Source organism: Anticarsia gemmatalis, chromosome 16 (assembly GCF_050436995.1).
Source record: "Anticarsia gemmatalis isolate Benzon Research Colony breed Stoneville strain chromosome 16, ilAntGemm2 primary, whole genome shotgun sequence".
Classification (NCBI taxonomy): domain Eukaryota; kingdom Metazoa; phylum Arthropoda; class Insecta; order Lepidoptera; family Erebidae; genus Anticarsia; species Anticarsia gemmatalis.
This window is the reverse complement of record NC_134760.1, coordinates 10,049,386-10,065,998: the sequence shown is the minus strand read 5'-3', so window position 1 is coordinate 10,065,998 and position 16,613 is coordinate 10,049,386. Positions and strand designations below refer to the sequence as shown.

The 16,613-nt window shown below is 33.9% G+C and overlaps 1 protein-coding gene across 1 annotated transcript in view; it reads left to right on the top strand.

The window, feature by feature from the left end:
• The window catches only part of Drgx (Dorsal root ganglia homeobox), a 68,547-nt gene that overhangs the window by 5,545 nt on the left and 46,389 nt on the right, over window positions 1-16,613 (top strand). Inside the window, exons 3-5 of the mRNA XM_076124653.1 lie at window positions 7,431-7,548; window positions 12,693-12,784; window positions 13,754-13,855. Of these exons, the coding sequence (XP_075980768.1) occupies window positions 7,431-7,548; window positions 12,693-12,784; window positions 13,754-13,855 (312 nt within the window). The remainder of the gene's footprint in view (window positions 1-7,430; window positions 7,549-12,692; window positions 12,785-13,753; window positions 13,856-16,613) is intronic.

The following is a 16,613-nucleotide window of genomic DNA, read 5'->3' as shown; positions in this document are numbered from 1 at the left end:
TGCGCATATTATAAGTAGAAAAAGATTGCTCTTAGATATAATTGGCTATGTAATTTGTCGTAAGATGGATGTGTTCCGTTTTTTTTGCTTTCGAAATTATAGGTTTCCAATTTAAGGTGTACACATACAGAAAATGAGCTTAATTATTATTATTTTGGGGTCGTTTTTACGTTTCCGTTCAATACGGTTTTGTCGCAGACGATTTATCATACATAGTGTAGAAACAAAACTAGCAAAGGAAGTTCATGAAATACGCAAACATATTGATATTAATCCAACTCTTGAAGAATTTAATATTTTGGTCCTACAGTTAAATAAGCATCAAATAAAAAAGTGCTTAATCCTATTTCAAAACCAGTTTAAACATTACAATCAATCCCAATATCGCTTACAAACAGTTTAATAAACATTCATAACGTATTCTAATAATCATTTTTTCTACTCTATGGATCGGATTGTCGCGCCCCGATTGATCCATTGCCCACTATTAATAGTTAATTGAAACTGTTCAATTGATCTCCATTACCGTTTGTAGAAGTTCGATATCAAATGAACTGGCAACACCGTGATTAAATATTATTGATTGTAACACAAGCGGGCATGAATCGTAAAATAATTTGTTTCAATTGAATTGAATTTTTAAATTTTTATTTTGTGAGTTAGTATTGATTATTGTCACGTGTTTTTTAACTAGTTGGTAGATAAATCGATTGAATTATAAATAAGGTCCTTTTCGATTGTGAAAACTATAAATATTGTAAGTATTTTAAATAATATAAATACAACGAGAGTCCCGATCATTCCCTTACATATGATGGCGATCAGACTCTACCATCTCTTACTGAAAAGTGGATAGAGATTGAGGACGAATTATAATGTGCGTATCAAGAAATGTCAAAATAAACTATTCGACCTTTAATTGGTATATTTTACTGGAGATTTATGTGGATTTCAAAGGCTATGTTTACAGCCTTTGAAAGATATGAGTCTAGTATAGTTTCCTCCCGAGTGACGACCGAGAAAAATCGTATCCTGTACTTGTATATTACAGTCGATTTCAATGATATTTAGTGTTATCCAAGCTTCAACCTATAAAATGCGTTGTATAATTTAAAACTTATAAAACAAAATTAATGTAATTTGGTACGGTAACTCGCGGCACCCCTGTGCGCGGATGAATTTCAGTAAAATTCAATAAAGTTTGTACTTCGACGAGAATCGCGATTCCAATTCACTAAAATGTTCGTTGATTAACGTCGAGCGCCGCATCGAATTATTATATTGATTTAATTTACATTATTATACTGGTTTTAATTACCTAATTAAATTGTTCAAGCAGACAGCAAATAGTATTTCGTTTGTGAAAATGATTTATTCATCATTATGTGTGAAATGCGAGTTTTATAATAATGATAGACAGGTAAATAAAATGACATTTGATTACAATATGCAAATTCACAAAAAAAAAGTCTTTGCAAATACGAGAAATCACCGTGAACATTCTGGCTTCTAAAAAAATTCAGCCAGTAACTAATACTTAGAGATCTTTACTCTGGATATGTAGAAATACCAAATATTGTTAAAACTGCTCTTGAAATGCTTCTCTTTCATCCATGCTTTGATATATATTTATGATATTTTAACAAAATTATTGACAAGATTTTATCAAACCTACCTATTACCATTAATTAAATGTATAATTATGTATAATATAATTCCACGCCAGTATAATCGACAGTATAAACCAGAATCTTAAAATAGAGATCTACAAAAAACTATAAACCTACGCATCAATGTGCTTTAAAACATTTTTAAAAAGTAATTTCATCTTTCATCTCGGCTGTATTTGGCGAGTAAACATCGATACTCGATACCGTGAGCAAACACAATTTACAGCGAAATCGTATTTGTACCGTTAATTTGGTATCGACTCCGATTTAATCAATTAATTCCACTCAAATCGAGTAATTAGGTATCGGTATACCTTTATCTGTTAATGTATTAATGAGTCTACGAAAATTGATGTAGAATTGTAGAGATAATGAAACTGCGGATTTAATAATATCTCGTTTGTTTTAATATATGCGTAGGCAGCTCTCAACTTTTTTTGTGTTTTTTTTATTGTTTAATAGAAACAAAGGCCATATTTTTTACTATGCTATCTAGGCTAAATGACATAATACCTTAGCATTTCATAATAATAGAACAAATACAATTATCTATTCAAAACAGACTTAATAGAATAAGTACTAAAAGATTGAGCGATAAGTGATCAGTTCCCACATTTGGCGGCACCTCACAATGTACAAGTGCCCTCTTCCCTCCTCCCGTGTTATACGAGTGACGATAATCTCACCTCGACAAGACGCGAATACGAAATGAAGTGCCTTTGCCATCACAAAAAAAAAAATCAAAACAACCTTTTGAAATTGGAATGCTAATTCCTCTGGTTTTATTTAATGCTGGCCTTTTAATGACATAAGTGGCTAAATGTGATTTGTTTGTGTTAAAAGGGGCAAAGACAATGAATGCTCATGATTTTTTTTTTGTACATATTATTTAACATGATTTACTATTCTTGTTAGTATTTTTGTATGATGTTTAAAAATATTAGTTCCTTTTGTTCTTGATCGTAGACTGCATAGTTCGAGATAACACTATGTTCGAACAGCTTGACAAAAAAGTTTGAAATTTTTCCTTAATACTTAACCTATTTTAACTTATGCACTGAAACATAAAGATTACTGAACACTGAATAGCCCCACCTAAGGTCTAGTCAAGGTAAGCTTGTCTGCCTGACTAGCTTAAGTTTGTAGAGCATTGCAAAAAAATCGACATGTATATTAAAAGCGGACACAGTATGAAGGTTGCGGTATTGCAGCGCGGATGCGTCGCGGTGCCGCGGTGGGTGTAATGCGGTAATGACTCCACAATATAAATAGGATTAGTGTATCAGGACCCCACGCGCGCAGACAGGACGAGCCAATACACGCAACGCCCATAGCTTCTACAGACAATCGTGGCTGGACAAAATATTCTGAAATCAGATTTTTTTATGTACAAATTTTTTTGATTAGGACTCAAGGTCTAAAATCTCTTCGTCATAACGGGAGGAAACCAGCAGTGGGACATTAATGGGTATTGATTAATTATTATGTATCTATTGATAATCTACTTTTTCAATTCGAACATTGCTAACTTTTTTATTATGTGCGTTTACGAGTAATGTTACCTATTCAGAACCTTTAGAAGTTTTAGACGAAATTCACAACAGCAAATATTACATTCTTTTCTGGTTTGTTTCTGTAGACCAAAGATGTAAAAAAATCCTTTATCAAGATGTAGCATGCGTTACGCATTGTTTAGTCATTCAAATTATACAATTAAACTTGCTTTCATCAACAAAGAAAATAATGAAAGGCGTAACTCGATCTAAAAAGTAAAACCTCCACTTTTCCTAAACATCCACGATCCCACATATTCATAAATTATACGACGTTATTTTAATAGAGGTTTTAAGAGACCTTACAACTTCATCCCTTAACGAAAAGGTGTAATCGTTAAGTAGATTGCGCGTCTGATGTTTTATAATCCGACCCAGATTATCACAGAAAGTTCATTTAATGTATAACAAGTAACCCTCAATATGAATTTTAGTGTTAACAGAATTAGTTATTTTAACTTTATTATGCTAATGGGTTCATGTTTAGCTTGCTTTGTTACTTTGATGATGGGTAAAGGTCATGGCGTAGAGATATAATGTTTTGTTAGTTGAAGGTAAAATTATAAGGGGTAGATATTTTTATTACCTTAGAAGTCGTCAATATTGATTTTGAAGTATATTCATTTAACATTACTTGCTTGTCACAAAACATGAAAAAATCGTCTTATGTAACTGTAATGCTCAGTCTAGCAAGTAGAAAATGGCTACCTAATTTGCCTGTTATCTATCACTTGTTTGTCATTCCGCAAATAAACTCAGCTAGAAAACCACATCTTCTTGACATATTGTTATAAAAAAAATAAACATTTAAGTTTATAATTTTATATTTTTTATACATAAAATATTTTTATTATGTCCACAATCCGCCGTCGTAGCCCAGTGTGTGCTGACGTCAGTCACAGCATCGAATGCGCCCGCGCATCGTTTAGCCGATTCATTGCTCCATTAATGTCATTTATACGGACGACGATACACGTGGGTCTCTCTAGTTATATGTGCAATTGAATTTCATTGCCATTTCCTCCCGCAAATAAAGTTATGTCAGTATGTGGATTATCTGATACTTGGCTTGTTATGTAACCTTAAGAATATGGTATTTGTGATAGTTAGTTTAAAATTACTACTCAATCATTTCGATTGGTCTTCGGTGTCTACAGTATAAACAGTACGGATGTTGATCTATGTGTGTATGTATGTACCTATTGAGAAGTATATAAGTTTGTTTAATGGATAACTGGTTGTTGTAGTACATGCTCTGGTTGGTTTAGAAAGGTGACTGTGTGTGAATTCCTTAAAGATATTTTTTATTGTGACACCCAAACATTAAACTGTAACTGCGAATTATAAATAAAAAAATAGAGAATAAGATTTTAAAGAAAAAAATCAATTCTGCATTCTGCAAACTGCTTTTGCTCCACGATTTGCTTTATCGTGCTTAATACCTCTTATTCAAATTTTGGTTCCGACAAAATCACCATATTTTGTCGGAACCAAAATTTCGATACATTATTTCTTTTGCTATTAGGTATTTTTTTCTAATGTTTGAACTCATATTTTGTGAAATGTTGTTGCCTTTATAATTTGTCATGTCAGTATTCAGTAATTAGACAACGACGACGTATGACGAATACACCTCTACAATAACCAATTAAAGTATCACCAAATCGAAATTCCAACGTAACCCAGCTGGAAATATCGAGTTGGTACGCTAATATTGTTATTGTATACTTTTTACATAAGTCAATTCACATAGCGGGTATACAAGGCTATCACACGTCGTTGTGTGCCTATCAGAGTGCAGTTCACAGACGAGTGCGGTGCAATCTAGCAATTTATTCATCGAAATTAATTGATTTACGGCCAGCGTGTCCTTTGCACCGTGCGCTACGGAAACGACGCGTATTTACGGATGCTTATTTAACGGATGCTTATTATTTACAACGGTTATTTTAATATAGCAGTCGTGTTGGGTCATATGTTTTATACTTTTGGCACTCTCCTGTCGGTAAACGATCAGTGGGTTAAGCAACCTTGGCGCTGACATTCCATAGATGGGTGGCCGCATAGTGGTATTTGGACTGAGCGTCTCCGTGCTTCGGAGGGCACGTTAAAAGTCAGTCCCGGCTGTTATCAAAAAGATAACAGTCGTTAAGCCATGTCAAAGGCCTTCGGGCGGCTTGGACGACGTTGACACTAGGTTGACCACTGACCATACGACGAATGCATGAATGCGCTGTTTGATTTCAAAATTCAAATTATAGGATTTGAGTAGCAGGTATTCATGCGTTTCTTTTCGTATTCGGGATGATTCGTGTCTCGGCATGCTTGACGTTTCGGTGCAATTTACACTAGGTCGATAGAGTTGTGGTTAACTTGCAGTTTTTATTCGGTTATTGAAAATGCTAGTATATTACAATGATTTGCGGGAGGTTATAGTTTAATCTGGCTTGAGGTTACCCGGGTTTTATAAAAGATATAGTGTTACTAATGAAAAGTGGGTGTGTAGTTTACACATTATTCAATCAGGGCAATTCTACCCATTAAGAAGTAAATAGTGTAAATCCTACCTTTATTTATAACTACGGTCGTCTGACAACGGTAACGATTGCATTAATCGTGTACTCATAAGGCCTAGAGTTAAAAGTCTATGAATGTAATTAGATATTTGGATCCATATGATTTAAGTAATACGTCACTAACTATTTCTTTGGTCACTGCCTACCTCTATAGAAAAAATGCGTGATTTTATCTATGTACTACATTAACTACAATAAGCTACGTATAGCTATTCCTGGGGTCTGCACTTAAAAATGATTTATACCCGGTTTCTGAGGCACATTAAGCGGTAGTTTATCTATTCAATAGCGTTTACACTCATATAAAAAAAAAACGCTACTGAATAGGTAAACTACCGCTAAATGTACTTAGAAACCGGGGGTAAATAGTCTTATTAAATCATTTCCTATAAAAAATATATTTTATTTTATAACTGACATGTACGTATATGGTCAATTTGGGTAACTTTGAATCATTTGGGTAACATTGACAGCGGGAATTTGAACTAGTTTCGATTATTTTTTCATATGAAACCAATACAATTGATAATAGTTTGCAAAACTAAGACAAACCTTTATCAATCGTGTTGGTACCCAGGTTGACTGTAGTTCAATTGACATAAATGTCGTAAAGAACAATAGTACAACCGTGATCAGAATCCAAGCACCTGACACAATTCATCGTTAATACACAATCAGGCTTGGGTTAAGTAATGCTCTAAGATCACAAAGCCGTGCCGGCGCGCCACGACGCGGCCATATTATTCATTGCGCGTGTTATAAAGACATAGCCGATATGTCATTACATCGCCATTCCTATGGTAATATAAGATAGTGTTAGATCGGCTCGTTTGTTCGTACTTGATTACTTTGATACGTTTTTGAGAGTAGAAAGTTAGTGTGATATGGTATTTCCATACTAATTATATTATTATAGATGTGTAAGTCTCTGTTATGCTTTCACGACTAAACTGCTGTACTCATTTCGATTATACTTAGCAGGGATAATTTAAGACCCGAAGTCAGTCATAGGATTCTATAATTACTTATTTATATTGAAATCATGTTCAATATTAACTATTGAATTTGAAATATGCTGTGATTAGAAGTCATTTTAGAGTCTTCTCGTCAAATACAGTTTGAGTTACCTAGGTTCTGAGTGTTAAAAGTGAATACGAGATATTTATATGTGACCTTTTCTTTTATTTCTATTTTTGGTTTTAGCTTCGGTCAGTATAGACTGGTATTGATACGATGCAGTATTTTTAACAAACCACATTCTGACGGGGGCTTACTATCCAAATATACCTATGTGTGAAGAAAAATAGTGTAAGAGAAGCATAATTATAGACATGTATTTTGACCATATATTACGTCGTTGATACATTTTTATATCGGGATACGAAATTCATCATTACTTTGTAATGTACTTAAAGCTCAAATATTTCAGTCCCCCTACGTCTGTATGTCTCTCAGCTTGAGTGAGGAATGCGGCCAAATTCTGCAAAGCTTTTCTTGAAGTTTTAATAGGAAAATTAGTAGAAATTTCTGCTGCTAAATATGAGCTGGATTTCGAATAATTGTATTATTACTACATACTCTTTTTTCACTTAGAAAATAGTGGTTTAATTTTGTTATTGTGTTGTTCGCAGCTGGCGAGCGGTGGCGGCGGCGGGCGCGGCCTGTTCTGCTACCACTGCCCGCCCAGCCTGCCGCCGCACCAGCACCGTCTGCCCACCTTGGAGTACCCCTTCACAGCTTCACATCCATGTAAGTACAATATAACATTTACATAACGTGTCAGTCAGCCCGTGACTACGGTCGATGGATATCGATCGAAACGTCGGGTAAACAAATAAGGTAGTTTACCTTTAATTTTCAATTCCATTTAAGACCCGTTACATTATAATACATATAATATGACTAATACTCTTGCTGTTTTCTATTTTATGCTTTTGCGACATTATTGACATATTTGACTGCATCATTCTGAAAAGTCTTAGGTGTATTTACGTTTATAGTTACTAACTGATGGAGTGCATCATTGTGTATCGGAACTTATTTTTTATATGTGTAAGTTAATTGGAGCATAAAAGCACTCTATTAAAAAATATTATAGACATAAAAATAGTATTGAATAAATCTTTAATAAAACTAGGAATCAATAAACATAGCCTTTCAACAGACTATAATGTTTGCAATACAAATCGACTTATGATTTAAAGTTTCAAGTGGCAGAATAACCGCATAGTCCAGGAGCCGCGTCGATTTCACTTATCGGCACAAACTTGTGTAACTAACTTAGCGGCGGGCTCCCAGCCTAATGGGGTTATTCTTAGTTAAAGCTCTTGTCTTGTTACCGATTTACAATTCGATTATGTAACTCGATTCTATAACGATTATCGATGAGACGGACGCTTTTTTGTTTTGATTCTTGTGTTGTTTTTTTGTGTATTTTTGAATGTCTAAAAGCATTAATGAAGGACGAAAATTCGTCCGTCAATTGCTAAACAAAAATGCTATATGGGCATTTTTGTATAATTAAAAAAGTATTAATGAAATAAATACATAAGCTACTTAAAAGCATTCCATAAAATCACCCCATTAAAAGCGAAACCCATCACAAAACCCACCGATTAACTCAACCAAAAGCAAGGGTTAGAAAAACCTCAAAAGGCAGAAATCTGTTTCTTTCGCGTAGCCCGACTCGCGTGCCCAAGGGGTGGTAATGTGCTAATGAATAGAGAAGGCAGGCCAGGGGTGTCGCGGGGTGTGAACCCCCGGCGCGGGGCGAGGGGTCGCATGGGCGGTGCTCCCCAGGGATTGGTCGCCGCCGGTGCCATCTATTATTCATAAAATAGTTTTTGAGTCGCGCCGCCGGTCGCTTTAACACGGTTATATCAGCTAACTTAATAAGTATCATGTCACTTTTGATTACTCCCGTTGCGACGAATTTTTTACTTAGCAACAACGATCAAAGGACGTAATAAGGTTACTCGTTATCTCATTACGCCCGTCCGAAATGACAGACAGTTGTTTAATTTAGTAAATTTATTAATTTTTAAAATCTATTAACGTATTGCGGAATGGTGGGGGTTGTTTTAAAGCGCGGAGCATAAAAAAAGCTAGTGGATAAAAAAGCGGCTTAAACGAATCTATTAAAAATGTATAAGGCAATTTCCAGCGCGGTGCTGAGCGGCGCGTCATTAGTGCGCAATCACACTGACGCTATGCCGCGGTGCCGCGGTGGAGTCTGGTGTTTCCTTTATGTGTCTGTGAAGTTTTAGAAAACTAAGACGTTAGAGTTACGTTTACTGAAAATCTCGTGTAACGCGTTCGATTACTGCTTGAGTCAAAATTGCTCCTAGTGAATAATATATATGATTTGAGATGTCTGATGCTCTCAATAAAAGTGTTTAACGCAAACGTTTAATACTAATTTAATTGAACTACAGCACGGACTCTATTTTCATCGTTATACTAAGTTCTGACTGTACTTAGTATATAAGAGCACAAGCAAGTTCACAAACGCCTATTAGTATTTGCGGCTGTACTTAATTATTTTAATAACGTACTTTAGTTTCGAAGGTGTTATATTTCTATAACTACGTATTTTTAATTCTACATAATACATTTGTATGATATAAACACTGAATACTAAGTAAGAATGAAAGAGTTATAATTATGTAAGTAAGTTTTTTTATTTCCTGATGCAAAGGAATGTTAAACCCAATACAAAATTGGCTATGGTGGACATACAGTCCTTTAGCGAGAGAACTAGCATTCAGTACTCGGATATTAATGGGGTTAAAATATAAAAAAGTAATATCAAATGGTAATTAAGTACACTAACATATACACGTCACTTTTCGTGAAAAATAATTCGGTCTGAGAGAATCACCCTCACGGTACACGTGATTTAGTAAAAAATATTGTTCCGACACATTTAGATTAACATCTTAAATTAGGTACCGGAATATAAGAAATTTATTATCAAGCAGCTTCTCAGTAATCTTAAATTCTTGACCATTAAACTCTTAAATTAAAAAGGCGTTATTAAAAAGAGCCCACTTTACATAATGAAAATAAACTTATAAATATCGAATTATTTCAACATCGTTTCCATTAACCGCGAAAGCTAGTTAATCCGCCCGGTTTCGTCCAACTTTTTCCGCTGCACTCAAGCTCAGACCGGACCCACTTCCGCCGGATGTGAAACACTTTTTAATTTCCGTTGCGGAGGGATTTTTCTACAGTCAAGTTGATGGCCGCTCAATTATTAACATTCAATTAATGATATTTATAATCTGTGTAAGCTGGACGCGGACGATCTTGTGAAAACCAGAACAACTTTATTATGAATGATGTTTAATATTATTTAATAATTATTAAACGAGAATTGATTTAATTTCGCAAATGTTTTGTTGATTACTAAACTTTATGGTCACAAGAAACATTGTATAATTTCAGTAAAACTATACTAAAATGGAAGCTATTAAAATAAACTTAGTTACTAGTTATCCTATTCATTTGTTTTTAAAATTGGTCTATTTAGTAATTACCTAAATAGACTAATTCCTTGCAAGCGAGTAACAGAATTAGTTCAGTTAGCGAATCGTAACGTTTGTAATTGTTCAATGAATCGTGTCGATTAGTGAGACGGGCGGCGCGTTTGTAGTCGCACGCGCATGCTAGCGTGCTCCTTACTGAATTGATTTCACTGATACGGGTTAAGGCTAAATAGATTTAGGAATATACACTATGTACTTGTGACATTTCGAGCCTTAAAACAGGCAAAGAAATCCAATTGGTTTCTTGTTAGACAAAAGCCAGTATAATTTTTCAATAACAATGTTTAATATTTATTTTGTGAATCAAACTGACAAATAAGCCACTCCAAACTAAAATGAAACATTCACATTGAATGCTTATGTTTTAAATTGCTTTAATTAAACAACAGATATTTTGGCCATAAAAAGTACAATTAATGTAACACTTAACGTTTCGATACTTACCCATTCGAGAATAAAGTAAATTAATATAAGAAAATATGTATTTCGTTGTGTTAGATACACGAACCTTTTTAAAATAGATATCAGAAGTAGGTTATCGCAGTATCAGCAACTTAATATCATTTTAATTGCTTAAAACTACAAAACACTTCGCAATCTATGACGATTTTTTTTTAATCGTTTACCGTTTCGCCTTGTATTAGTCAAATAGTCAAATTATCCGAAATAACACATCTCTATCTCAGTACTTAACAAATCAATTAATCACAGCTATAATAAAAACGACAAATCACTCCTCTCGATTTTCCTTATCCATAAACTATTATTGTCAAATAAAACTAAACTCCCTACAATCGGGGAGTAATACGGGCTATTAGGGGTAATTTTCGTCAAGTAATGTATGGAATGACATTATCGCTAGGATAATAGAAATGCTAGGGTGGGATACAACTGACATTTGTCACGGTGTTACGTCATAATGTCACCATGATTTGTGTTAGGATTTTTTCTCTTATTAGGTTTGGGTTGTAGTGATTCGTTTTTGTTAGTTTATTGGTTTGTTTTCTTGTTAGAATAGTACTTTTAGACTCTGATAAGTATAGTACTCAATTACGGATAGTTCGAAAAAAAATGTGAGAAGTTTCTTCTTTTGGTGTTTCAGTAAGAACCGTATAGTATTTTAGAGTAATTAGTATAGTATGCTTGAGAAAAAAATACTTCCTAAGATTTTTTAACTCTCTTGAAAAAATAAATGTTTATTAGTACAGCCAATTTTGTAGATTGGTTTAAACGGAAGTCATTTTCGTAGAGGTGCTACGACGCCCGTAGCACCAGTGTTACTAACCTTTTACATTTTTTTTCATAATTTTCCAACGTTGAATTGAATAAAATCCGATTTCCATGACAAGAAGGTACTATTTACAGCCTTTTAGAATTTTAATACGGGTTTTGGTCAAAAATTTCTTTAACTAACACTTTTACCTTCGTATCGTTAAATATTTGTATAAAAGCTATACTTAATAGAAATAGTAAAACATCTCAATTAACGTGAATGGTCACCCTACTAGTATCTCGAGTCCATCAATACACACACACAGTACAGTTGTAATGAGTAGGGCTGAACCACTCGCAGTGTAATGGCGTGGCACTTCCTGATGGACAGATTCAACGTTCACTGTATTATGTTAGAAGACAATTGATTTTAATCCTAAGATGTGTGTGCAAAATGTGCGTATGTTATTCTTAGAACCCATGAAAACAAGAGCGAAAGTTTAAGTAATTCGTTCAGGTCGCAGTTTGTACCTAGTAAATACAAATTATCATTAATTTGTTTATAGAAAATCTAATAAAATAGATTCCATCACTTAGGCTTTTATATTTTTTCATAAACTATTCCTATTTTGAATTCAAATAACATATCTCATACAAAGAAAGCGCATTATGTCGTAGGAAAACTGTTTTTGTTTGTCTTATGGTTAGTGGTGAAGGCCAAGAGACGCCCATAGTCAGTAAGAGGCGCCGATAGCCAGTTGCGCTCACCGGTCAATAAACGATCTGTGGGTTAAGCAACCGTTGGCGCGGTCATTCTATAGATGGCTGACCGCATAGTGGTATTTGAGCTGGGCGTCTTCGTGCTTCGGAGGGCATGTAAAAAGTCGGTCCCGGCTGTTGTCTACTAAGATAACAGTCGTTAAGCCATGTCAAAGGCCTCTCGGGCGGCTTGAGCACTAGGTTGACCACTAACTATACGACAAACAAAACAAAAGTAGGGAACCTTACAATTGCATAAAATTAATAGTTGATGACAATTTGAACAACATGTCTTGAAACTCTTTGTAAATAATACCCATTATTTTTCCGTAACTAATTAACAAAGGCATAATAATTGTTGTTTATTAACAGACACAAGCTACTCCTACCACCCGGCGATACACGATGACACGTTCGTGCGGCGGAAACAGAGGCGCAACCGGACTACCTTCACACTGCAACAGGTATTTAATACATTACATATTTTGACGTGGATGATCATAAATAGACGAAATTTATATATTAAATTTTTACTAAAATGATCAGAAAGAGATGAAGTTTGAAGGTTTGCGAGTAAGGTGAAGTAAGTTTTTTTAATAGGCGTTGTCTATCGCACATATAGTTTCAGTATATCTGCCGTTTTGTCGAGTTAGTGGCTTGATAATGGTGGTAAAATTAAGGAATTGTGAGATGATAAGAAAGTAAAACATAGTGCTTGATAGATAGTACTTGATTGGAGATACATACGTATATGCTATGAGAGATTGAAGTTCGCTCTCAAACTAAACAAAGCCACTTCGGAAAATTTGGGTGCCTACAAATACGTTCCAAAAATAGATCTTTAAGTAAAATAAATATCAAAATTTTGATAAAATTAAATAAAATAATATTAACGTGTCGTAATAAAATTACTTACGAGCTTACCACAGTAATAACGTCAACTGTCATATTAACTTTTATGAAATCTAGTTTGTGGCAACGAAAAGGAAAATATTGAATTTCATTTAAGGTACGTCTTCAGTATGTTTTATAGCACAGAAATTGTTTTATTTCATCTCTTTAGTAGTACCATATTTTCAAGAAAAAAACAGGTATAATTATTTTGACATTGAAAAATCTAGTAACTTTATTGAAACCCGTCGTTTTTCTTTATTCCGTGATTACAACACTCAGCACAAAAGTCATAATAATGACCTAATTACTCTTCACTAGCGTAGGAGGATTATTTTATAAATAGGTTTTCTTAATCAATATGAGACACGAAAATGCACCCACGTATCAGACTTTGCCATTGATAGGGTTAACTTCCTAACTGTTATTTCAGTATCTTAGCTACTTCAATTCGTAAACCAAATATCTTCGTAAATGATCAATTTCTAATTAATTAGTTATTATATTTGATCAATAAGATGAATACAAAGAGTTTGTTATAGTTGGAGGAATTGGAGACGGCGTTTGCGCAGACTCACTACCCCGACGTGTTCACGAGAGAAGACCTCGCTCTCAAGATCAACCTAACTGAAGCGAGGGTGCAGGTCAGTGCATAAATAAGTTACGCCTAATTTCAGCAAAATTATCCAGAATATTATAAAAATAAAGTTATTCATAAAATAATTGCTTTAGGAAATTTTAATACTTTTAAGTCATGTTTACCTACAATAAGACTAAATGAAAAAATGCTATAAAATACTCTATGATCAGACAGAGATGTAATAAATGTTTAGCATCGTCGTTGCATCGTCTTGGGTACTGTAAAAAATTACAAATTGATATAAGGTTTTGGGGGTCTTGTAGCCTATTACTTCTTTGCTCTACTGAAGGTCCAGTGTGTGACAAATATCGTCACACAACCTAAGGAATTTATTCTACTAAAATCATATACCAATCTCGAGAGTCAACACTCACGAACTTTACTCTCGTATAACGCATCAATTCCTGCACATTTAAAAGCTAATCCCATCATCGCAAATCATATTCACCCTCGGAGCCCATAAAGTATAAAATTTAAGGACGTCTGCACACGTTACCTGCCTACTTCAATAACATGCGACTTACACGCTGTCGTAAAATATATCTTTATTGTACATGTCATGTGACACTCAAAAATGTCGGACACTTTTTGAAGAAAGAGTTGGGATTTGAGTGCAAATAAAACGTTTGGTTTGTTCAATTACTGCGTTTTTGAAATGTTTGTTTTGTTGTTTAATTAGTTTACTTTTTATTTGTGTTTTTGTTGGAAATTGCCATAAATCTAATGCACGTGGTATCTACCACTCTATTTTCTATGATATCTACTGATAGTTTTGAGTTAAACTAAGTTCTACAATAACAGAAAATAGTTACAGTAGGTAGTTATATAAAGTCTTTTCATCCGTAGTATACGAACTCTACACTGTACATGTACAACATTAGATTAAACAGAAATATCCCTATATAAAATTATTTAATCTGACAGAAGATTAAAACTTATGACAAGTACACTTCTCAGTAGGTTTTTGGTTTGAACAATAACATAAAATATTGTATAATCTTTACCTAGAGTCCATTCCTTCACATCACACTTAGCCTTTATAAATGCATATAGCAATCTCGCAAAATGCACACGCTTACTATACTGCAAGTAACGAGAAACATCTAAAATATGTTATCATATTTGTTATTTATATCCAAGAATATAAACTACGTATACATTTGTTGCAAGTATCCAGAAGATTAAGTCTGACAATACCGAGAAGTATCGTGTTATAACCCAGGTAACTAAATTGTGTAGGTCGGATAGGCAGTCACTCTATGTAAAATACTGATATTCTGCTGCATGTCGTGAGACTGGAAGTTGACTCCAACATACATAGTTGGAAACGAGGCTAAGCCTAGCCTTGTTTCATCATCAGCCGATGATGATAGACATAAACTGAATATGAAGTATACTTTATATGCTGATAAAAAGTTCAACAATCGAAAATTCTATTTTAAAATCAACAGTTTATATGGTTTAATGTTAAAAATAGTATAATAGTTTTATCTGAAGCGGGGAATTCATTAGGGTTTAAAACAACAAATAAATTCACTTTTCCAGCAAAATTAGTATCAGTACCGTAACAAAATCAGAATACACGTAAAAACACATGTTTTATTCAATTTCAATTTATTTCACTACACCATGGGTCGCGAATGGCGATGCGAATTTTTAAATCGAAATTCGTTCTATATATTTTATTTTTGGGAGTTCGGAGAGTGAACGAGTGAATGATATTGAACTAGATGAGTGAATGTATTGGTAGTGCTCGGTTAACCCTGTCCGTAGAGATGGGAATAGGTCAAAAAGCCTTTTTGGAGATTGAACATTATTCTGAAACGTATTCGGTATAGAGTTAGAAAATTGGTTAATTTTATAGCGCTCTACTTTAATACTTGTTTTAGAAGTTCATATAAATCCTCATCCTCGATTTTAGATATCAACTTGACATCATCTACAAAGTTTTGAAGGTGTTAATAAAATTAACTTATACTCGATTAGGTACTCCAGGAAAGAAATGGAAAACATAAACCAACAACATTTTCCTTAAATAAAAACCAGTTAATTTTATCAATGAATTATTATATAGCACTTTTGAACCAAAATATTAATTGAATTTCAATCATACGTTTTAAAAATGTTATCGTACATAAGCAATAAAAAGTACAATCAGTACAGAAACAAAAATAAATATATATAAATATATATAAAATAAATATAAATATAATAAATAAAAATATCCGGTTTTACCAATTCAATTAAGCATTAACATTGCAATATTTCTCAACAGTTCTACCGAGCAAAAATCTTCAAGACTCCTAAAGTATTAAAACGTTTACCGGTTACTTCGCGGTTATGCCCGGCTCTTGAGTCGGCACGCCCGGTTTTAGGCAAATTGCTCGGCGCAACCGGGTGTGTTTTATTTATGCTCAAATAAAAATTGGCCAATTTCGCGTGCTGCACACGACCACAATTTAGTGGAAGCCTGACGCTTGGGACATGGTTTTATTGCTGGTATCTGCTGAATGATAATGCTTGTTTAGTCTTGCTTGCTTGTATATGAGTCGCGTTTCACTCGCTTCGGTAATCGCACTGAAGGGTTAAGTTTATACGAAAGCTTTTTAAGAATCTGATGTTATTTGTTTAACATTTTTATGTCAAGGTAATCTCTTTTCTATGAGTGATTTTGTATGTAAATATTGAAATGACTTTTGACAGTCACTGAATTGCACAACTATCGAAACTAGATTGACAACTAACGATGTTGTAAAATAAAA